The sequence below is a fragment of the Globicephala melas genome, chromosome 6 (assembly GCF_963455315.2).
Source record: "Globicephala melas chromosome 6, mGloMel1.2, whole genome shotgun sequence".
NCBI classification, from domain to species: domain Eukaryota; kingdom Metazoa; phylum Chordata; class Mammalia; order Artiodactyla; family Delphinidae; genus Globicephala; species Globicephala melas.
Window position 1 is genome coordinate 47,727,247 of NC_083319.1, and position 24,961 is coordinate 47,752,207.

General features: G+C 34.6%; 1 protein-coding gene across 2 annotated transcripts in view; it reads right to left on the bottom strand.

Moving 5' to 3' along the window:
- Positions 1–4,245: 4,245 nt before the first annotated feature.
- Positions 4,246–24,961, bottom strand: part of C6H9orf85 (chromosome 6 C9orf85 homolog) — a 64,502-nt gene continuing 43,786 nt past the window's right edge. Inside the window, exons 3-4 of one of the 2 annotated variants that reach the window (XM_030877011.3) lie at positions 8,752–8,862; positions 4,246–8,272 (exon numbers count right to left, since the gene is read on the bottom strand). In XM_030877011.3, the coding sequence (XP_030732871.1) occupies positions 8,119–8,272; positions 8,752–8,862 (265 nt within the window). In that variant the 3' untranslated portion in view covers positions 4,246–8,118. Of the gene's footprint in view, positions 8,273–8,751; positions 8,863–11,603; positions 11,805–24,961 lie in introns of those variants that run through there. The other variant, XM_060300846.2, reaches the window with a different exon arrangement.

A 24,961-nucleotide genomic window follows, 5' to 3' on the forward strand; every position in this document is an offset into this window, starting at 1 on the left:
TATTCAGTTGTACTTCCAAATAGTATGTTCAGTATGCTCTTGGATGAAGTATAATAAATTCACTATTCTCCCTGTGTTTCCAGATGTTCTGGACACTCTGTAGTGTATCGATTATATATTTTTCTAGAATAACAATTGGACCTATTGCTTTAAATTCAGAGCACTTCATCAGGAAATGTACTGAGTATACTATTTGAAAGTGTAAATAACATAATTTAAGTCAGTTTATGTTTCCAAATTTCGTGGACATGCTGTAATATCCTCTCCTAAGGGACGTCAGTTTTGTCCCGTAGAAGATCATCTTTCCTAACCTCAGCTGGTCCTGGCAATTTCCCCAGGGCCAATTCATTTCCTGTATCAGCCATTTAGGTCATTGTTCTCCACGTTACTGTGATTTTTCTTCATAACACTAAGAGAAAAAAATAACTTTTACAGATTAAAGAAAATATACCCCACAAATAAATTGTGACTAGATTAAATAAGTGAAAATAAAAAGTAGAATAAACAATAACAATTACAAACAACTACACAAATAATGTTGTTTGTAATTTAAATATGCAAGCTTATAATTTAAATAAAAGTTCAGTGTAACGGAATATGCTTTTCTAATTTATTTTGTATTTTTAATTCATTAGCTAATTTTAAAAATATAAATTTTTTGATCATTTGATTTACTAAAGTTTCTCAGTTCCTGTGTCTGTGTGATATTAATTACGGTTGGCAATATGGTATTACTTAGTTTTAACAAAGAAATGAAGGTCAGTTTATAAAGTTGTTACTGTCAGAAATATTTTTTCTAAAGCTCACTATTGTACTCACAAATTTATGGATGTTATTTTTTTTTAAATAAATTTATTTATTTATTTACGGCTGCGTTGGGTCTTTGTAGCTGCATGCGGGCTTTGTCTAGTTGCAGCGAGCAGGGGTTACGTTTCGTTGCAGTGCACGGGCTTCTCATTGCGGTGGCTTCTCTTGTTGCGGAGCTCGGGCTCCAGGCACGCGGGCTCAGTAGTTGTGGCTCGCGGGCTTAGTTGCTCCGAGGCATGTGGGATCTTCCCAGACCAGGGCTTGAACCCGTGTCCCCTGCATTGGCAGGTGGCCTCTTAACCACTGTGCCACCAGTGAAGTCCCTGGATGTTGTTATTGAAGGGCCTATCCCTCACAAATACTAAAAATAGCCGATAGCAAGCCTGACATGTCTTATTACAAATGGAAGGGTTTGCCTCTTACTTTCAGCATGCAGGAATTCTGTATCAAGGTTTCTTTTCTCTCCCCCACCAAAGAATTTTCAGTTTACCTATGTCTCACCCACACAAAGCATCTTGGGATAATTTGAAAGAAAATGTCTAAGCCAAAATTTAAAAAATAATATTTATAAGCTCTATGAATAGAGCACCTATGGGCCAGGAGCTTTCTAGATACTGTATTTAAACTAATAGCAATCTTATACTGTAGAAATCAGTCTTCATTTTACAACTAGGTAAAGTGCACAGAAGGTAACTTCACAAGGAAATTGGCCAAGGGTCACAAAGCTAGTGAAGGAGCAGGGTTAGGGTTCAAACAGATCTTTCTGCCTCCAAGTCTCTCTGCCTGCTACTCTTCCTGACACCAAAATCCACATTGCTTTATTTCAAGGAATGGATTTGCTAATGGTATCTATTAATTTTTTTAAATTAAGTACTATAATTACTTTTGAATTCAGATAAAATTTAGATACAATAAAGTGAACAAATCCTAACTGTTAAAACTTTATATTTTTAGATACTTCTGTAACTATCCTTAGATCAGGATAAGGGCAATTCCAGCACCCCAGAAGTTTCCATTGTGTCCCTTCTTAGTCAATACCACACTCTCAAAGGTAGCCACTCTTCTGATGTCTATCATCATTAGTTTTGACTATTTTTGTTCTGTTTGGTTTTGTTTGTTATTTGGGGGTTTTTTATTTTTGGCCACGCCGGACGGCCTGTGTCATCTTAATTCGCCAACCAGGGATTGAACCTGCACCCTGGCAGTGAAAGCTCTGAGTCCTAACTGCCGGACCATCAGGAAATTCCCAGTTTTGATTATTTCTGAACTTCATACAAATGGAATCATAAAATATATAATCTCGTGTTTGGATTCTTTTGTTCATCATTATCTGTGAGGTCCATCCACGGATAATGTATAATTTTAAAATGTTAATTACAAATTAATGTTTATGTTCAATTCAAAGACATTTGATTTGCCTTAGAAAATAGAAAAAAGTTATTTTAAAATATTATTTAAATAATATAATTTAAATATTGAATATTTGTATTTAATTTATATACTACAAATTAATATTTCTGGAGGTTACAAAAACTTCTAAACCAAATTTTGATGGAATATTGTATCACTTAGTCAACTTTTGAACACTAAGGTACTGTTTGTAATTTTATATCCAATATCTTTTTTAAAACCCTCCATATTAGCATCAAGTACCAACTATACATTTTATAATGCAAACTATTTGATTTGAAAGGAAACATTTTTAAGATTATAAATTTTTTTTTACTTTTAAGATTATATAGAAGTAACTGATGTAACCTTATGTGTAGTTTTATGTAATGATATCTTTTGAAAGCCTGGTATTTTAATTCCTTAAAAATTAGTCTTATTTAAGAGATTTGGGGATGCATAATTTTTTCCACAGTTGTTGATGAAATTGTGCAGCTCATTAGCATAGAGCTAAGTAATCCCAACGTACTCCCCTGACTCCATAAGTTTGCCAGTAAAAATTGTGCAAAACGATCTTGCAACATTTAACATTACTGACAAATTTGAAAATAATGAGTGACAAAAATTCTATGCCACAAGTTATATGGAGGATATCTATAATCTTTTTATTTTTAAAAAAATGTAGCTTTTAAACAGGGCAATCATTCAGTACAGGACTAATGTTACGAGAGAGGGAAAAGACCTAGAAGGAAAGGACAGAGGTGTGTTCAGGTTAATGTTGTTACACATTTCACTTAAGAAGAAAAGCGTTTAGGAACATGGAATATTTGTAATTTTGCACAAATGTGGTTGAAATAATATAGGCTTTGGAGCCACATAGACTTGGTTTGAACCTCAGGTTTATTACTTATTATCTTTTTGACTTTGGCAAGTTACTTAACCTCGAGCCTTAGGTAAGTCACCTGAAGAATGGAGAACACTAAGAATATTGCTGTTTATCTTTTACAATGAAAAAATATATATAAGCACCAAGTACATATAACAACTTTTTACTCTCCTAATAATTATTACCATATTAGGAGATAATCACAACTTACCGTCCCAATACAGCTACTAGATATATCCAGAATTGTTTGCAAACACCTATATTCCTTCCATTATGCAAGTAGGTCTCACAATAACAGGACATCACTAATTAGGAAGATCACAGGTATTATGATTCATATATGGAAATCAATAATCATGGAGGAGAGTACAAAAAAAGTGACTTGAATTCAGGTATATCAGCAGTGGCTAAAAACTTAAGCTCTCTACAGTGATGCCTGGGACAGTTCTTCAGAAAAAAGAGAGAAAAGCTCTAAATTTTCTCAAATAAAGGAATATGAAAGTGTAGCAGTGGAAATGACTGTCAACAGAGCCCTGGAATAGTAGTATGAAAAATAGTGGAGTTATCCAGTCAGCAACTCACATATTTTTCTTAAGCATACTAACCCTAATAGGCAGAATGGGGTTTGGGATCAGATGATCATGTAGGTTCAAAACCTGGACCTAAACACTTTGTGGATGTATGTCAATTTATTTAATCTCAGTTTCTCATCTGTAAATGTGGATAACAATAGTTATCACTATGCAGGGCCATGATATACATTCAAGGAGTTTATCATGTAAAGGGCTTAGTTTAGAGCACTGTCAGAATACAGTAAGCACTCAATATGTGTGCCTGTTGCCTTTCAGGACACCCTTTCTTGGTTCTCCTACTTCTCTGGTCACTCCTTAGTCTCCTAAACTGCACACATGCAGGGCACAACTCCAGGAGTCCTAGCAGAGAACAGCTGCTGTGAGGCTGAGAGGTAGGCAGAGACTTCAGAGGTCACCCAGTGTTGCAGTCTGGGCTTACCCAGAGGGGAGATTCCTTGGTGAACACCAGTGGCATTAAGACCTCAGAAAATACATGCTTAGGAATAAAAACAATACTCAAGGAGTAAGAGCCAGGAATAAGTATGAAACTGAAATAGACCACCCCAAGCCTAAACCCAAGTTTTGACAGGATCAAGGTGATCTGCAGTAATTTATTTTTCAGAGGAAGTCTCTATAATGTATCATCCACAATTTCTAGCATACAATAAAAGTTATTAGATATGCAAAGCCAGGGGTAGTGACCAACAATCAAGAGATAAAATAATTAGTAAAAGCAAACAAAAGTGAACAAGAACTTCAAAATAACTGTAATTAATACATTAAAAACAGAGAAAAAATGTACAAGATAGGTAGCACAGAATATTTCAACAGAGATAAATCTATTTAAAAAAAAGAATCAAATGAACATTTTAGAACTGCAAAATTCAGTATCTGAAATTAAGAATGTATTAGACGGGTTTAAAAGCATACTAGTAGGAATTGCCTGGCTGGTGGTCCAGTGGTTGAGACTCCGTGCTTCCACAGCAGGGGGCACAGGTTTGATCACTGGTTGGGGAACTAGGATCCCGTGAGCCTCATGGCCAAAATAAACAAATAAATATAAATACATAAATAAATACACGCCCTTTTCACAGGGAATTATACTCAATATCCTGTAGTAAACTATAATGGAGAAGAATATGAAAAATAATATATATATGTATAACTGAGTCACTTTGCTGTACAGCATAAATTAACAGTGTAAATCAACTACACTTCAATAAAATTTAAAAAATAAAAGCATACTGAACACATTACTCCTTCTATATAGAAGACAGAATTATGAATGCAAAGAAAGGCCAAAAGAAAACATATAAACAAACACAAAAACAAATAGAAAAAAGAAAGCAGAGCATGAGAAAGACGTGGGACACACTCCTATGCATATAGAATGGGAGTGCTAGGAGAGGAAAGAATAGGAAAAAGCATATTTGAAGAAATAATGGCTAACGACTTTCCAAGTCTGTTCAAGGACATTGACCAACAGATATGAGAAACTCAGAAAACCTTAAGTAGCATAAATAAGAAATTCAGACCTTAGAAATCAGTCAAATGGCTGAAAACCAAAGAGAAACAAAAAACATCTTAAAAGCAGGTTTCACATCATCTGACCTTCCATTACCTTCCTGATCTTATCTCTTTCAACTCTCCAACTTAATCACTCCCTTCCTTGCTGTCCCTTGAACACACCTGGCACAATCTTGCTTTAGAGGCCTTGTAGTGGCTGTTTCCTCTGCCTGGAACATTCTTCCCCAACATGTCTCTCTAGGCACCTTATTTAAAAAGACCACTTCCCATCCCCTTGTGCACACTCATTCCCACCCCATCCATACCCTTAGACTCCCAATCACCCTACCATGCCTTATTTTTTTCCCACAGAACTTTTCACCTTCTAACATTCTGCATTCCATATATAAACACATATATATGTTCTTCTGAAGAACATAGGCAAACAACCAAATTGACATCTTCATTACTAATAATTACTAATTATTTCATTTCCAGTTAATAATTACTAACTCATTACTAATATATATATACACACAAAATCACAGTAGCAATAATAATATCAGTTATTTAGTGCACTCATAGTTGGCACAGAAATATTAATTTGTACCAAGTCACACAGCTAGTAACTGGCAGAGCCAGGACTTAGATCCATGCTGAGTTCCAATAAAAATAATTTTTAGATGAGAAAGGATAAGACCTAAAGATATGTAAATGAGCTAAATGTAACAATTAAATTTCAGTCTGTTGAAAAAACAAAACAAAATCTCTCTTAGCACTAAAGAATGAAATGCAGATATTAGTACATGTCACTAGGTGATGCTCTTCATTAAACTTCTCTCCTAGTAAGGTAATCTGAGGAATTATAACTCACTCAGATGGGGAAGAATTTATGCTAGGTCTAATAATAATTAAGCTGGCTCATTAACCACAAAAGTTACATAGCTCAGAAAACAAATTTACAAACAAAAAGGTAAGCCACACGAATTTATGGTAGAAAAGCTTTCTGTAGACTGTAAACTTAGAGGTTTCTATATCATAAACATGATATTTCTCTCTATTTATTTATATTTATTTATTTATTTATTGCGGTATGCGGGCCTCTCACTGTTGTGGCCTCTCCCGTTGCGGAGCACAGGCTCCGGACGCACAGGCTCAGGGGCCATGGCTCACGGGCCTAGCCGCTCCGCGGCATGTGGGATCTTCCCGGACCGGGGCACGAACCCACGTCCCCTGCATCGGCAGGTGGACTCTCAACCACTGCGCCACCAGGGAAGCCCTGTATCTCTACTTTTTTATGCTTAAAATATTTTAAAGTAAATTGATTATACACCCTTTAATATTTCAATATGTATCTCTCAAATAACATTATTACACCTAAGCAAAATGATTCCTTAATATCATCTATTACCCAAAAACCAATGGTCAATAAACATTAAAGGGGGCTCAGGCTCATTAGTAATTAGAGAAATACAAATTAATAAGACAAAGACATATGTTGCACACATATCTGACAGAAATTTAAAAATATGATACCAAGTGTTGGAAAGGATGCAGAGCACAGGAGCTCTAATACATTGCTATGGGGAAGGGAGATAACAATCCTTCCGGAAAGACAGCATTACATAGTGCATAGTAATAGTGAAGATGCATATATACCTGATGCCCTCTACCACTGCTAGACACACCTAACAGAAACTGTAGCAAGAAACAAGACAAGTACACCAGGAAACATTTCAATCTTCTTCTATTACATACCTAACAGAAAATGTACCAAGAAATAAGACACTTATACCAAGAAACACTTAGTATTGTTTGTTATAGGAAAATTCTGAAATAACTCAAATGTCCCTCAGTATTAGAGAGGAAAAATAAATTTTGGTATGTAAATACAATAGAACAAAACAGAATAAAAAATGTAGAATAAAAATGTAATCTTAACAAATTAGAGCTCTTGCAACAACACGGATCAATTTCACAAGTTTCATAATAATGAAATAAGAAGAGATACAAATTAACATGCACAGTATAAGTCTGTTCATATAAAGTTTGAAACCAATGCCTGCCACTTATTTTCAAATGGTTCAGCAAATAAAAAATATATCCATATATCTATTCAAATATAAAGAAAATGTGGCAAAATGTTAACAATTGTGAATCTAAGTGAAGAGCATACAAAGGTTCATTGTACTACACTGCTACTTTTCTTTAGGTTTGAGATTTTTCAAAACAAAAAGATAGAAAAAATGTTCAAAAATCAGACAAAGCTAACTTATATTGTTTAGGAGTATTTTATTCACGTGGGTGATAAATGTATGATTATTCTTTATGTGTTAAACTATACATATAGATTTTATGCATTTTTTTCTATATGTAAATTTCATAAGCGAAAAAAGTTAAAAATAATGTGATAAGATACATAAAAATATTTTCAAAGAAAAACTGCTATATACTTGTTAAACATTATTATTAAAAAACAAACTTTTTGCTTTACAACAAGCAAGCGTAAGCAAGAGGGATTTTGTTATGTGGGACATTAACCTGAGATCAATCTGTCAAAAGGTACCTCCTGAGGACCAATTTTTGAGGCTAGCAACAAAATAATGTCATCTGATTTTTCCATGAGATAGTTTCTATACAAGCATCAATTCTGAATCTTGCTTAATTTGATACTAGATAGTATATTCTTCTAAATAATTCCCATGAACTGCAATACGATACTCCAATACTCATTTTGGCAGATATGCTAGCATATGCTACTTAAAAATGTATTATAAGAAAACTCTGGATGAAAGCTTTATCACTATTCAAATATCATACACAATTCATATTGTCCATGTATTTTCTATATGTTTTTCCAATGTCCTTACTAGTATTCCACAGTATTTTTTTTTAAACCCTCAAAATTAAAGTTGTTCAGAATTTCATGCTTCCAAACTATCTTTTAATATAGTTATATCAATTCATCTGATTGTCTTCTTCTGTGTCATCTAAATCAATATCAAAATCTAAATCTAAATCATCACTTTCTTCATTTCTTCTGCAGCTTCTTCTGTGGCTGGAACGTTGATTATTTTCAACATTTTCTGTCTTTTCTGGTTCTATATTAAACCTAAAGATGGAAGAAAAAAACTTTATTTCTCAGGATTTCATTGTAGACTGAAAAGACTTTTACACTACATTTCTTGATTAATAGGAGCCTAATGAAATAAAGAGGAAAAGATCCTTGAAGATTAACTTAACTCAAGAGCCAACCAATTATAATACAGTTGTCAATAAAGTATGATCAAAGAAATTAACACATGATGTCCATTAAAGAAAAGAAGTTATATAATGAGTAATCTTTTGTAATGTGTAATAAATGTGAACCTCATAAATATTTTAACTTTCTAAAAATGATGTTTCACTTTTATTATAACGATAGAAATATTTAACAATTAATTAAGATGTTCTTCCTGTTGGGTAGAACAACGTCTACATTAGTGTGACATTCTGCATCTTAAGACTCTCAGAGCAACTGAATGTTTCCTTAAAAGAAAATTCACATATTAATTAAAAGAGTAAATCGCAAACATAAAAAGAAATACTCACGGAATAACATCTTCTCTCTTTCCACATTTGGCACAAACTTCAAGATCACAGGCACATGGTCTACACATTATGTGATAAGAATCCTTCACTGTCTTTTGTAAACATTTAACACTAAAAGTAGAAAAGAAAATAAAATCTTAATTTTTTACTCATTATCTAAGGTTTATTTAATGAAATAAGGGGGTGTGTGGCTAAGTGTATAGCTGATAAGCCTCAATCTCAGATATTACTCTCATATGTTATTTAGATTAATTACATAGCATTTCTAGAGAACAGTGTACAGCTCAGAATAATAGTAGATTCTTAAAGCTTTTAAAAAATGTCATCTGAAAATATTAACAATTTTACTCCTTCCTTTTCAATTTGGATTCCTTTTATTTCTTTTCCTTATCTGATTGCTCTGGCTAGGACTTCCAACACTATGTTGAATAAAAGTGGCAACAGTGGGCATCCTTGTATTGATCCTGATCTTAGAGGGAAAGCTTTCAGTTTTCACCACTGAGTATAACGTTAGCTGTGGATTTATCATATATGGCCTTTATTATGTTGAGAAACTTTCCCTCTATACCCACTTTGTTGAGAGTTTTTATCATATCATTGTGTGAAATGCTTTTTTTGCATCTATTGAGATGGTCATATGATTTTTATCCTTCATTTTATTAATGTGCTGTATCATATTGATTGATTTGAGGAAATCGAACCATTCTTGCATGCCTGGAATAAACCCCACTTGATCATGGTGAATGGTCCTTTTGATGTATTGTTGAATTCAGTTTACTAATATTTTGTTGAGAACTTTTGCATCTATGTTCATCAGGGATAATGGCCTGTAATTTTCTTTTCTTGTGGTATCCCTGTCTGGTTTGGTAGCAGAGTAATGCTGGCCTCATAAAATGAGTTTGGAAGCATTCCCTCCTCTTGAAGAGTCTGAGAAGGATTGGTATTCGTTTTTTGTTTTTTTGTTTTTTTGGAAGAGTTTGAGAAGGATTGGTATTAGTTCTTCTTTGAATGTTTGGTAGAATTTACCAGTGAAGCTGTCTGGTCCTGGACTTTTGTTTGTTGGGAGATTTTTGATTGCTAATTCAATCTCCTTACTAGTAAGTGAACTTTTAGATTTTTACTTCTTCATGATTCAGTCTTTGTAGGGTGTATGTTTCTAGGAATTTACTCATTTCTTATAGGTTGTCAAACGTGTTGGCATACAATTGTCCATCGAAGTCTCTTAAAATCCTTTGTATTTCTGTGGTATCTGTTGCAATGTCTCCTTTTTCATTTCTGATTTGATTTATTTGAGTTCTCTTTTTTCTTGGTGATTCTAGCTAAAGGTCTGACAATTTTGTTTATCTTTACAAATAACCAGTTCTGAGATTCATTGATCTTTCCTGTTGTCTTTTCAGTTCCTATTTCGATTATTTCCAATCTGAACTTTGTTATTTCCTTCCTTCTTCTAACTTTGGACTTCATCTATTTTTCTAGTTCCTTTAGGAACAAAGTTAGGTTGTTTAACGTATATATGGAATTTAAGAAAAAAAAAACATGTCATGAAGAACCCAGGGGTAAGACAGGAATAAAGACACAGACCTACTAGAGAATGGACTTGAGGATATGGGGAGGGGGAAGGGTAAGCTGGGACAAAGCGAGAGAGAGGCATGGACATATATACACTACCAAATGTAAGGTAGATAGCTAGTGGGAAGCAGCCACATAGCACAGGGAGATCAGCTCGGTGCTTTGTGACCGCCTGGAGGGGTGGGATAGGGAGGGTGGGAGGGAAGGAGACGACGCAAGAGGGAAGAGATATGGGAACATATGTATAACTGATTCACTTTGTTACAAAGCAGAAACTAACACACCATTGTAAAGCAATTATACTCCAATAAAGGTGTAAAAATAAATAAATAAATAAAGTTAGGTTGTTTAAGATTTTTTTTGTTTCTTGACGTAAGCATTTACTGCTAGGAACTTCCTTCTCAGAACTGCTTTGTGGGTTAACATAAAAATTATCCTGGAGAATGCTCCGTGGACACTTGAGAAGTGTACGTATTTTGTTGCTTTTGGTTGGAATATTCCATATGTACCCATATAATATTGTTTAAAAGGCCATACTAACAAAAGCAATCTACAGATTCAATTCAGTCCTTATCAAAATTTCAGTGGCATTTTTCACAGAAATAAAACAAACAATCCTAAATTTGTATGGAACCACAAAAGACCCCAAATAGCAAAGCAGTCTTGAGAAAGAAGAAAAAAGGTAACAGCAGCACACTTCCTGATTTCAAACTATATTACAAAGCCACAGTAATCAAAACAGTGGTACTGGCATAAAAATAGACACATAGATTGATGGAACAGAATAGAGAGCCCAGAAATAAACCCATTCATATATGGTCAATTAATTTATAAAAAGGAGCCAAGAATATACAATAAGGAAAGAACAGTCTCTTCTATAAATGGTATTGGAAAAACTGGACAGCCACATGCAAAAGAATGGAACTACACCACTATCTTACACTATACAAAAAAATTAACTCAAAGTGGGTTACAGACTTGAATGTAAGACCTAAAACCATAAAACTCCTAGAAGAAAACTGGCAGTAAGCTCTTGACATCAGTCTTGGCAATTTTTTGGAAATCATTTTGGAAATAAAGTCAAAAAAAAAAATAAACAAGTGGGACTATAACATACTAAAAAGCTTCTTCACAGCAAAGGAAAACGCCAACAAAATGAAAAGGCAACCTACAGAATGAGAGAAAATATTTGCAAATCATGTATATGTTAAGGGGTTAATAACTCAAATATACAAAGAACTCATATACCCCAAAGGCAAAAAAAAAAAAAAAAAAAATCTGATTAAAAAATGGGCAGGGCTTCCCTGGTGGTGCAGTGGTTGAGAGTCCGCCTGCCGATGCAGGGGACATGGGTTCATGCCCTGGTCCAAGAAGATCCCACGTGCCGCGGGGCGGCTGGGCCCATGAGCCATGGCCACTGGGCCTGTGCATCCGGAGCCTGTGCTCCGCAACGGGAGAGGTCACAACAGTGAGAGGCCCGCGTACTGCAAAATAAATAAATAAATGAGCAAAGGATCTGAATAGACATTTTTCCAAAGAATACATACAGATGGCCAACAGGTACATAAAAAGATGCTCAACATCACTAATAATCAGGGAAATTCAAATCTAAACCAAAATGAGATATCACTCCACACCTGTCAGAATGGCTATTATCAAAAAGACAAGAAATAACAAGTGTTGGCGAGAATGTGGGGAAAAAAGGAAAGTTTATGCACTGTTAGTGGGCAGTGCAGCCACTATGGGAAACATTATAGAGGTTAATCAAAAAATTAAAAACGGAACTACCATTTGATCCAGCAATTCTACTTCTGGGTATTATTCCAAAGAAAACAAAAACACTAACTTGAAAAGATATATTCATCCCCATGTTCACTGCAGCATTATTTGCAATGGAAAAGAAATGGAAACAACCCAAGTGTCCATTGATGGATGGATAAAGAAAATGTAATATATACGTACACACACACACACACACACACACACACACACACAATGGAATATTATTCAGTCTTTAAAAAAGAAGGAAATCTTGCCATTTGTGACAACATGGATGGACCCTGAGGGCATTATGCTAAGGGAAATAAGTCAGACAGAAAAAGGCAAATTCCATATAATCTCACTTCTATGTAAAATCTGAATGAATGAATGAATGAATAAACAAATAAAATACCTAGCTCATGGATACAGAGAACAGATTGGTGGTTGTCAAAGGCAAGGGGTAGGGGGTGGGCAAAATGGGTGAAGGGGGTCAAAAGGTACAAACTTTGAGCTATAAAATAAATAAGTCATCGGGATGTAATGTACATCATGGTAACTATGGTTAATAATTCTGTATTGCATATTTGAAAGTTGCTAAGAAAGTAAATCTTAAAAGTTCTCATCATAAGAAAAAAAATTTTGTGACTATGTATGGTGATGCATGTTAACTAGACTTATTGTGGTGATCATTTTGCAATGTATAAAAATATCAAATCATTATGTTGTATACTTGAAACTAACATAATGTTATATGTTAATTATATCTCAATTTTCAAAAAATTAAAATTTTTTCTGCATCAAAGGACATTATCAAGAAAGTGAAAACAAAACCCTGCTGAATGGGAGAAAATACTTGGAAATCATATCTGATAAGGAACTGGCATCTAGAATATACTAAAAACTCCTATAACTCAATAATAAAAAGACAAATAACACAATTACAAATAAACAAAGAATCTGAATAGACATTTTCCCAAAAAAGATATACAAATGGCCAATAAGCACATGAAAAGATCATCAACATCTTTAGTCATCAGGGAAATGCAAATCAAAACCACGATAAGGAACCACCATATAATGACTAGAATGACTAGTATCAAAAAGAAGGGCAATAACAAGTGTTGGTAAGGATGTGGAGGAATTGGAATCCTCATATTGCTGGTGGGAAGTAAAAAGGTACGGTCACTTTTGAAAACAATTTGGCAGTTCCTCAAAAGGTTATAAATACAGAAGTATCACCTAACCCAGAAACTCTACTTCTAGATACATACCCAAGAGAATTGAAAACACATATGCACGCAAAAACTTGTACATCAATGTTCACAGCAGCATTATTTGTAAGAGCCAAAAAAGTAGGAATAATCCAAATGTCCATCAATTGATGAATGGGTAAATAACAATATATATCCATACGATGGAGTATTACTTATTAATAAAAAAGAATTAAGCACTGATAAATGTTACAACATGCTTGAAAAAAATATGCTAAGTGAAAGAAGGCAGTCATAGAAGACTACATATTATATGATTCTGTTTATATGAAATGTCCAAAATAGGTAAATCTATAGAAAGAGAAAGCAAGGGTTGGGGGAATGTTTGGGGGAGAAATGGAGATTGACTCCTAATGGGTATGAGGTTTCTTTCTGAGATGATGAAAATGTTCAAAATTTGATGTGTTTGCAAAACTCTGTGATATATAATACTAAAAGCTGCTAACTGTACACTTCAAATGGATGAACAGTATAGTACGTGAATCTTAATAAAGATATATTTTTTTTAATAAAGATATTTTTAAAAAGCCAAATAGAAATATATTAGAAATAAGAAAGACATGGAGTGAAAGACACAAGAAATCTACTTTAAACATAAACAGGCATACCTCATTTTATTGTACTTTACAGATATTGCTTTTTCTTTCTTTTTTAAACAAATTGAAGGCTTGTGGCAACCCTGTGTTGAGCAAGTCTATCGTTGTCATTTTTTCCAACATTTGCTCACTTTGTGCCTCTGTGTCACATTTTGAATATTCTTGCAATATTTCAAATTTTTAAATTATTATATTTGTTACAGTTATCTGTGATGAGTAATCTTTGATGTTACTATTGCAAAAAGATTACAACTTGCTGAAAACTCAATGATGGCTAGCATTTTCTAGCAATATTTTTTAAATAAGGTATGTACATTGATTTTTTAAAACATAATGCTATTGCATACTTAATAGTCTACAATATAGTGTAAGCCTAAGTTCTACATGCACTGGAAACCAAAAAATTCATGTGACTCACTTTACTGCAGTGCTTGCTTTACTGAGGTGCCCTGGAATCAAACCCACAATATCTCTGAGATATGCCTGTAGAGAGTTAAAAGGAGAAGGGCAGGAAAAAAAAACAAATGCAGGGCTTCCCTGTTGGCGCAGTGGTTGACAGTCCGCCTGCCGATGCAGGGGACACGGGATCATGCCCCGGTCTGGGAAGATCCCACATGCCATGGAGCGACTAGGCCCGTGAGCCATGGCCGCTGAGCCTGCGTGTCCGGAGCCTGTGCTCCGCAATGGAAGGGACCACAACAGTGAGAGGCCCGCGTACCGCAAAAAAACACACACACAAAAAAATGCAAACACTAATCAGAAGAAAGCTACATTATTATTGAAATAGACTTCAAAGCAAAGAAAACTGTCAGGTTTAAAGAAAGGATATTACATGACAATGAAGGAATCAATTTTCCAAAAGCATGAAATAATCCTAAATATTTATGCACCAAAAAAGTGTGTTGAAATAAATGATGCAAAAGCATTGAACTAAAAAGAGAAATAGACAAATCCACAATTACAACTGGGGACTTCAACACTTCTCTCTCTGTAAGTGAAGAAACAAGCAGACAAAAATCAGTAAAGACATAGAACACCTGACTGACAGAAGCCTATCAATCAAACTGACATTTACAGAACACTCCACCCAACAAGAGCAATATATTCCCTTCAAGCACACATGGAACAGAATCTAATATAAACCATATTCTGAGCTATAAAACCAACCTTAACAAATTAAAAACAAAAGCCTAAAATTTATATAAAGTATGTTCTCTTACCACAATGAAATTAACCAGAAATCAGTAACAGAAAAACATCTGGAAAATGCCCAAATATTCAAAAATTAAGCAAAACAATTCTAAATAACCTACAGTTTAAAGAGGAAGTCACAAAGGCCATTAGAATACTTCGATTGAATGATAATGAAAACACAGCACCAAAATTTATGGAATGGAGCTAAAGATGCTCTTGGGAAATTTATATAAATAAATGCTTATATTAAGCAAAAAGAACTATCTAAACATCCATCTTAAGAAAGAAGAAAAAGAAGAGTAAATTAAACTCAAAGTAAACAAAAGGGAGGAAGCAATATCAATGTGAACAGAAATTGATGAAATTGAAAAACAGAAAAAGAGAAAACCAATAAAATCCAAAGCAGGCTCTTTGCAAAGATTAATATAATTCATAAACATATAGCCAGGCTGATCAAGATAAAAAAAGAGAGACCACAAATAATCAATTTCAGGAAAGAAAGAGGGAACAATACTAGAGATGCAACAGATATTAAAGAATAATAAGAAAAATATACTAAAAACTCTATGCCTATAAATCCAACCACTTCATTGAAATGGACAAATTTCTGGAAAGACCAGTATAAAAACTTGCTTAAGATGAAATAGATAATCTAAAAACTCCTCTACCCATTAAAGAAAAATTTAGTTATGGTTAAAAACTCTCCCAACAAATAAAACTCCAGGCCAAAATGGCTTTAGAATTGGAGAATTCTACCAAACATTTAAGAGATAATACTAAATTTACACAAATCTTTCCAGAAAATAAAATAGAAAGAAACAGTTCCCAACTCATTTGATGAGGCCCTAACATCAAGATAAGAAAAAGACAAAATTACAAACGAGTATTGGTAATGAACACATGCAAGAAAATGTAACAAAATGTTAGCAAATCAAATCAAGCAATATGTAAAAAGGTTACACATCATGATCAAGTGGGGTTTATCTAGGGACATGAAAGTCTGATTCAATATTAAAATCAATAAACATAACTCATCAAATCAATGTTCTAACGAAGAAAAACCATATGATCATCTAGGTGCAGAAATAGTTATTTGACAAAATTTAACATCTATTCATGAAATAAGTTCTCAGCAAACTATGAACTGAAACTTCCTCAACCCAGTAAAATGCATCTAAAAAGAATCTACAGCTAATATACTTAAGGATAAAAGACTGGGTATGTTCCCCATAAGATCAGGAACAGGGTAAGAATATCTGTCCTCATCACTCCTTTTCAAAAACATACTGGAGGCCCTAGGCAGTAAAATAAAGCCAAAATAGAAATAAAAGTCATACAGACTGGAAAGCAAGAAATAAAACTGTCTTCATTTTTTATCTTTTTATTTTTTTCCCCCACCGCATGGCTTGCGGGATCTTAGTTCTGTGACCATGGCAGTGAAAGTGCCAAGTCCTAACCACTGGACAACCAGGGAATTCCTATGTCTTCATTTTTTTAAAAATTCACACAGAGAAGCCACAACAGTGAGAGGCCCGCGTACTGCCAAAAAAAAAAAAAAAAAAAAAAAAAAATTGTCTATGTAGAAAATATCACAGAATATACAAAAAAAAGTGTTAGAAATACAATTGGGGCTCGGCTGCATGTTCATGCACTGTGCACCCTCCAGCCACTACATGCTGCTCTTCTCCATGGCAGCACCATGGACCTGGGCCAGATGTGCAGCTTCTACATCGGCCTCGGCTCACGCATCAACTGCAACATCTTCTCCTATGACTACTCGGGCCATGGCATCAGCTTGGGCAAGCCCTCTGAGAAGAACCTCTACATGACATCGATGCCGTGTGGCAGGCACTGTGCATCGGAAGTGAGAAGAACTACAATCCTGCAGCCGGTGGAACAAAAACCACATCCACAGAAAGATAGACAAGATGAAAAGGCAGAGGGCTATGTACCAGATGAAGGAACAAGATAAAACCCCAGAAAAACAACTAAATGAAGTGGAGACAGGCAACCTTCCAGAAAAGGAATTCAGAATAATGATAGTGAAGATGATCCAGGACCTAGGAAAAAGAATGGAGGCAAAGATCGAGAAGATGTAAGAAATGTTTAACAAACACCTAGAAGGATTAAAGAACAAACGGAGATGAACAATACAATAACTGAAATGAAAAATACACACGAAGGAATCAATAGCAGAATAACTGAGGCAGAAGAACGGATAAGTGACCTGGAAGACAGAATGGTGGAATTCACTGCTGTGGAACAGAATAAAGAAAAAAGAATGAAAATAAATGAAGACAGCCTTTGGGACAACATTAAATGCAACAACATTCGCATTATAGTGGTCCCAGAAGAAGAGAGAGAAAGGACCCGAGAAAATATTTGAAGAGATTATACACGAAAACTTCCCTAACATGGGAGAGGAAATAGCCACCCAAGTCCAGGAAGCACAGAGAGTCCCAGGCAGGATAAACCCAAGGAGAAACACGCCAAGACACATAGTAATCAAATTGGCAAAAATTAAAGACAAAGAAAAATTATTGAAAGCAGCAACAGAAAAACGACAAATAACATACAAGGGAACTACCATAAGGTTAATAGCTGATTTCTCAGCAGAAATTCTACAAGCCAGAAGGGAGTGGCATGACATATTTAAAGTGATGAAAGGGAAGAAACTAAAACCAAGATTACTCTACCCAGCAAGGATCTCATTCAGACTCAACGGAGAAATCAAAAGCTTTACAGACAAGCAAAAGCTAAAAGAATTCAGCACCACCAAACCAGCTCTACAACAAATGCTAAAGGAGCTTCTCTAAGTGGGAAACACAGGAGAAGAAAAGGACCTACAAAAACAAACCTAAATCAATTAAGAAAATGGTAATAAGAACATACATATCAATAATTACCTTAAATGTGAATGGATTAAATGCTCCAACCAAAAGACACAGGCTCGCTGAATGGATACAAAAACTAGACCCATATATATGCTGTCTACAAAAGACCCACTTCAGACCTAGGGACACATACAGACTGAAAGTGAGGGGATGGAAAAAGATATTCATGCAAATGGAAATCAAAAGAAAGCTGGAGTAGCAATACTCATATCAGATAAAATAGACTTTAAAATAAAGAATGTTATAAGAGACAAGGAAGGACACTACATAATGTTCAAGGGATCAATCCAAGAAGAAACATAACAAGTATAAATATACATGCACCCAACATAGGAGCTCCTCAATACATAAGGCAACTGCTAACTGCTATAAAAGAGGAAACTGACAGTGACACAATAATAGTGGGGGACTTTAACACCTCACACCAATGGACAGATCATCCAAACAGAAAATTAATAAGGAAACACAAGCTTTAAATGACAAAGTAGACAAGATAGAGTTAATTGATATTTACAGGACATTCCATACAAAAACAGCAGATTACTCTTTCTTCTCAAGTGCGCACGGAACATTCTCCAGGATAGATCACATCTTGGGTCACAAATCAAGCCTCTGTAAATTTAAGAAAATTGAAATCATATCAAGCATCTTTTCTGACCACAATGCTATGAGATTAGAAATCAATTACAGGGGAAAAAACGTAAAAAGCACAAACACATGGAGGCTAAACAATACCTTACTCAATAACCAAGAGATCACTGAAGAAATCAAAGAAGGCATCAAAAAATACTTAGAGACAAATGACAATGAAAACACAACAATCCAAAACCTATGGGATGCAGCAAAAGCAGTTCTAAGAGGGAAGTTTATCACAATACAATCCTTCCTCAAGAAACAACAAACATCTCAAATAAACAATCTAACCTTATACCTAAAGGAACTAGAGAAAGAAGAACAAACAAAACCCAAAGTTAGTAGAGGAAAAAAATCATAAAGATCAGAGCAGAAATACATGAAACAGAAACAAAGAAAATAGCAAAGATCAATAAAACTAAAAGCTGGTTCTTTGAGAAGATAAACAAAATTGATAAACCATTTGCCAGACTCATCAAGAAAAAGAGGGAGAGGACTCAAATCAATAAAATTAGAAATGAAAAAGGAGAAGTTACAACAGACACCGCAGAAATACAAAGCACCCTAAGAGACTACTAAAAGCAACTCTATGCCAATAAAATGGACAACCTGGAAGAAATGGACAAATTCTTAGAAAGGTATAACCTTCCAAGACTGAACCAGGAAGAAACAGAAAATATGAACATACCAATCAGAAGTAATGAAATTGAAACTGTGATTAAAAATCTTCCAACAAACAAAGCCCAGGACCAGATGGCTTCACAGGTGAATTCTATCAAACATTTAGAGAATAGATAACACACATTCTTCTCAAACTCAAGAAATTGCAGAGGAAGGAACACACCCAAATTCATTCTACGAGGCCACCATCACCCTGATACCAAAAACAGACAAAGATACTACAAGAAAAGAAAATGACAGACCAATATCACTGATGAATATAGATGCAAAAATCCTCAACAAAATACTAGCAAAGAGAATCCAATAACACATTAAAAGGATCATGCACCATGATCAACTGGGATTTATCCCAGGGATGCAAGGATTCTTCAATATACGCAAATCAATCAATGTGATACACCATATTAGCAAATTGCAGAAGAGAAACCATAGGATCATCTGAATAGATGCAGAAAAAGCTTTCGACAAAATTCAACACCAATTTATGATAACAACCCTCCAGGAGGTAGGCATAGAGGGAACTTACCTCAACATAATACAGGCCATATATGACAAACCCACAGCCAACATCGTTCTCAACAGTGAAAAACTGAAACCATTTCCTCTAAGATCAGGAACAAGACAAGGTTGTCCACTCTCACCACTGTTATTCAACATAGTTTTGGAACTTTTAGCCACAGCAATCAGAGAAGAAAAAGAAATAAAAGGAATCCAAACTGGAAAAGAAGAAGTAAATCTGTCACTGTTTGCAGGTGACATGATACCATACATAGAGAATTCTAAAGATGCTACCAGAAAACTGCTAGAGCTAATCAATGAATTTGGTAAAGTAGCAGGTTACAAAATTAATGCACAGAAATCTCTTGCATTCCTATACACTACTGATGAAAAATCTGAAAGCGCAATTAAGGAAACACTCCCATTTACCACTGCAACAAAAAGAATAAAATACCTAGGAATAAGTCTTCCTAAGGAGACAAAAGACCAGTATGCAGAAAACTATAAGACACTGGTGAAAGAAATTAAAGATGATACAAATAGATGGAGAGATATACCATGTTGTTGGATTGCAAGAATTAATATTGCGAAAATGACTATACTACCCAAAGCAATCTACAGATTCAGTGCAATCCCTATCAAATTACCAATGGCGTTTTTTATGGAACTACAACAAAAAACCTTAAAATTTGTAATGGAGACACAAAAGACCCCAAATAGCCAAAGCGGTCTTGAGGGAAAAAAACGGAACTGGGGGAATCAGAGTCCCTGACTTCAGACTATACTAGAAAGCTACAGTAATCAAGACAATATGGTACTGGCACAAAAACAGAAATAGATCAATGGAACAAGATAGAAAGCCCAGAGATAAACCCATGCACCTATGGTGAAGTAATCTATGACAAAGGAGGCAAGGATATACAATGGAGAAAAGACAGTCTCTTCAATAAGTGGTGCTGGGAAAACTGGACAACTATATGTAAAAGATTGAAATTAGTACACTCCCTAACACCATACACAAAAATAGACTCAAAATGAATTAGAGACCTAAATGTAAGACCGAACACTATAAAACTCTTACAGGAAAACATAGAAAGAACACTCTTTGACATAAATCACAGTAAGATCTTTTTTCATCCACCTCCTAGAGTAATGGAAATAAAAAATAAACAAATGGGGTCTAATGAAACTTTTTGCACAGCAAAGGAAACTACAAACAAGACGAAAAGACAACCCTCAGAATGGGAGACAATATTTGCAAACGAATCAATGGACAAAGGATTAATCTCCAAAATATATAAACAGCTCATACAGCTCAATATTAAAAAAACAAACAACCCAATCCAAAAATGGGCAGAAGACCTAAATAGACATTTCTCCAAAGAAGACATACAAATGGCCAAGAAGCACATGAAAAGCTGCTCAACATCACTAATTATTAGAGAAATGCAAATCAACACTACAATGAGGTATCACCTCACACCAGTCAGAATGGGCATCATCACAAAATCTAGAAACAACAAATGCTGGAGAGGGTGTGGAGAAAAGGGAACCCTGTTGCACTGTTGGTGGGAATGTAATTTAATACAGCCACTATGGAGAACAGTAAGGAGGTTCCTTAAAAAACTAAAAATAGAATTACCATATGACCCAGAGAAATCCCACTACTGGGCATATACCCAGAGAAAACCGTAATTTAAAAAGACACATGCACCCCAATGTTCATCGCAGCACTATTTACAATAGCCAGGACATGGAAGCAACCTAAATGCCCACTGACAGACGAATGGATAAAGAAGGTGTGGTACATATATACAATGGAATATTACTCAGCCATAAGAAGGAATGAAATTGGGTCATTTGTAGAGACATGGATGGATCTAGAAACTGTCATACAGAGTGAAGTAAGTCAGACAGAGAAAAACAAATATCGTATATTAACGCATATATGTGGAACCTAGAAACATGCTACAGATGAACTGGTTTGCAGGGCAGAAAATTGAGACACAGATGGAGACAACAAACGTATGGACACCAAGGGGGAAAAGTGGTGGTGGTGGGGGGGTGGGATGAATTGGGAGATTGGGATTGAGGTATATACATTAATATGTATAAAACGGATAACTAATAAGAACCTGCTGTATAAAAAAATAAATAAATTAAAAAAAAATAAAATTGACAAGCTGATTCTAAAAGTTATAAGAAAAAGCAAAGTAAATATATTAGCCAAAACTATTTTGAAAGAAAAACAAGGTTGGAAGACTTTCTTAAGCCTGGATTTCAAGACTTATCTTAAAGCTGTAGTAATCAAGGAAGGCAGTATGGTATTGGTGAAAGATAGATACATACATCAATGGGACAGAATAGACTCTTACACATAACTCAACTGATTTTCAACACAGTACACAAAGGGAATTCAATGGAGAAAGTACAGACTTTTCAACAAATAACCATGGAACAGTTGGATATCCATAAAATTAACAGGAAATGGATCATAAACCCAATATAAAACCAAGAATTACATAACTTGTAGAGGAAAACAAAGGAAAAAATATTTGTAACCCTAGGCAAAGATTTCTTAACTACAACAAAACCATCATCAATAAATCCTGATAAATTAAACAGATCTTCACCATACATTCACACAAAACTCTGTACATGAAATATTTATGGCAGCATAGTTCACAATCACCAAAAACTAGCAAACCTAAATGTCTATCAACCAGTGAATGGATGAACAGTCGGTGATACATCCTGATTGAATACTACTCAGCAATAAAACCGACCTAACCACTGATCCACACAACAGTGCAGATGAATCTCAAATCCACTATGTTAAGTTAAAGAAGTCAGCCTCAAAAGACCATATACTGTGTGACTCCATAAATATGACATTCTGCAATAAGGTAAAAGTATGGAGAAAGAAAACAGATCAGTCTTTGCCAGGGACTGGGAGTGAGGTAGGAGGAACTACAAAGTGGCATAAAGGAATGTTTGCGGGTAATAGAACCGTCCTATATCTTAATTGTGGTGTTTGTCTCACAACTGTATTCATTTGTCAAAACTTATAAAACTGTTGTTAAAAACAAAACAACTGCCCCCAAAATAGAGTCACTTAAGCTAAGGCCCAAATCACCAAATTGAGACAATTTCCGTTTTGGTTTTCCCAGAAATGCAATTTTAAACCAATCAGGACTCATCTAATCAGCACAAGCTAAGTACTCTGCCTGATAGGCCCTTGCCACCCCCTAAAGGAAAGTGACCTTGCAGTAACCAATCTGCTTTTTTGTCTAGTGTGACTTTCTTGTTCCCACACCCTTCTGCCTACAAAACTCTTTCATTTTCTACAGTTCCTCAGAGCTCCTTTCCATCTGCTAAATCGGATAAAGTCAATAAGATCTCGAAAATTCACTCAGTTGAATTTTGTTTTTCTAACACTGTACACTATAAAGGGTACATTTTACTGCATGTAAGAGACTTGATTAGGAAAAATGAATCAGAATTTTAAAAAAAAACTTCACAATCGAAGTGAAAATAATTATGAAAATTTTTTGTTAAATAATTTGGTATGTTTTGTGTTTTGACTTTCCAAAAAGCTTTACTTAATTACTTTGCAATAAAAATTAGATTAAAATATTATGCCATTAGAATACACACAAAATTCTAATAATACAAATGGACTAGGAAAAATTTCAGTGTTTTTTGGCTTCAATTTCTTTTTTTTAAATAATTTTAAAGGAAGTCTGTTTTGGTTAGATTTCTGAGGCTTCAAAGAAATTCATTTCTATTAATACGTTGTTTTATAACAGGGACTCCTGGGGTAAACTAACCCTTAAGTATTCAAATTGCTAATTCGGGGATAAAACTGTATTTGTAGAACTGTTAATGTTAAAATTTACATGTAAAATAGGCTCAAAAATGGGATATCCTGTTTTGGAATGCAGAGTTAAAAGATACCAGATTCTACATTTTCTAGCACATCTAATCCTCAAAACAGTGACTTTTATCACTGGCTCAAACACCTGTGTAGCTTATTAAAATGCAGATCTCTGGCCTCCACCCATTATTTATATAATCAGAATCTTGGGGATGGGTTCCAAGAATCTGTCTGTTAATAAACTCTTAAAGAAATTCTTAAGCACATTACCACTGGAGAACTCTTGACCAGATCAAAGTACTACTGCCTAGATAGGGGGGTCTTTCAATATCCTTCAATATGGTTGAGAAGAGAAGGAATTTTTTTGCTGAAAGCAATTATGCTCTTTTCAAATTTAAATCCACTCAGAAAAACAGGTTGTATTAGGCTAGTAGCTCTGAGTATAAATATACCTATCTTATAAGGAGATACACACACATACACATTTTTCAAATGACACGTTTCCTTTTTATAAACGTGAAATGTTTGTTAAAAGGTAAATTATATACATTTTTAGACGTTTACAACCCTCCAGTTTCTCTGTCACAGAAGTGAGATCTTTGTGAGCCTTCAATTTCAAATCTCTTAACCTAGGCTTTATGTCTTCATGGGGAATACAGTGAGAGAAGACCTGAAAGTAATTGAGTTTCAGCCTCTTTTTCTCACCTAAATACATCACATTCGTCTAGCCAAAGAATCTTGATCTTAAGCATGAAATGGTTTAGACATTATTTTAATGATAAGAGATATACATTCCAAGTTGTAATAAAACTTGTGCAGTATCTTGAAACATCTTTAAAAATAGCTGTAAATTATTTAATCACTCCTGAGTATTTTTTTCTTGCAAAATGTGTAGTAAGGAAAAACTTGAAATTCACCTAAATACAAATTTTACCTAATTTCCCCTGAAAATAGCTACATTTTGAATATTTTGTGAGTTCATTACCAAGAGAACTCCAGAGATGTTAAAATAATGGTGATTTTGCCTTCTTTTCATTGCTCCATGAAATACAATTCCCAGAAATAATCAATTTTGACCATGCATATACCACAACTAATCATTTTAGTGGAAACTGTGCTCAAAAAAAAAGCACAGGTTACTCCTGTGAACCACGTTTACTAACAAAGGAGACAGTAATACACTTTTTTAAAATGTTATTATATTTACTTTTTTTATAATGAAAAACACAAAAGTAA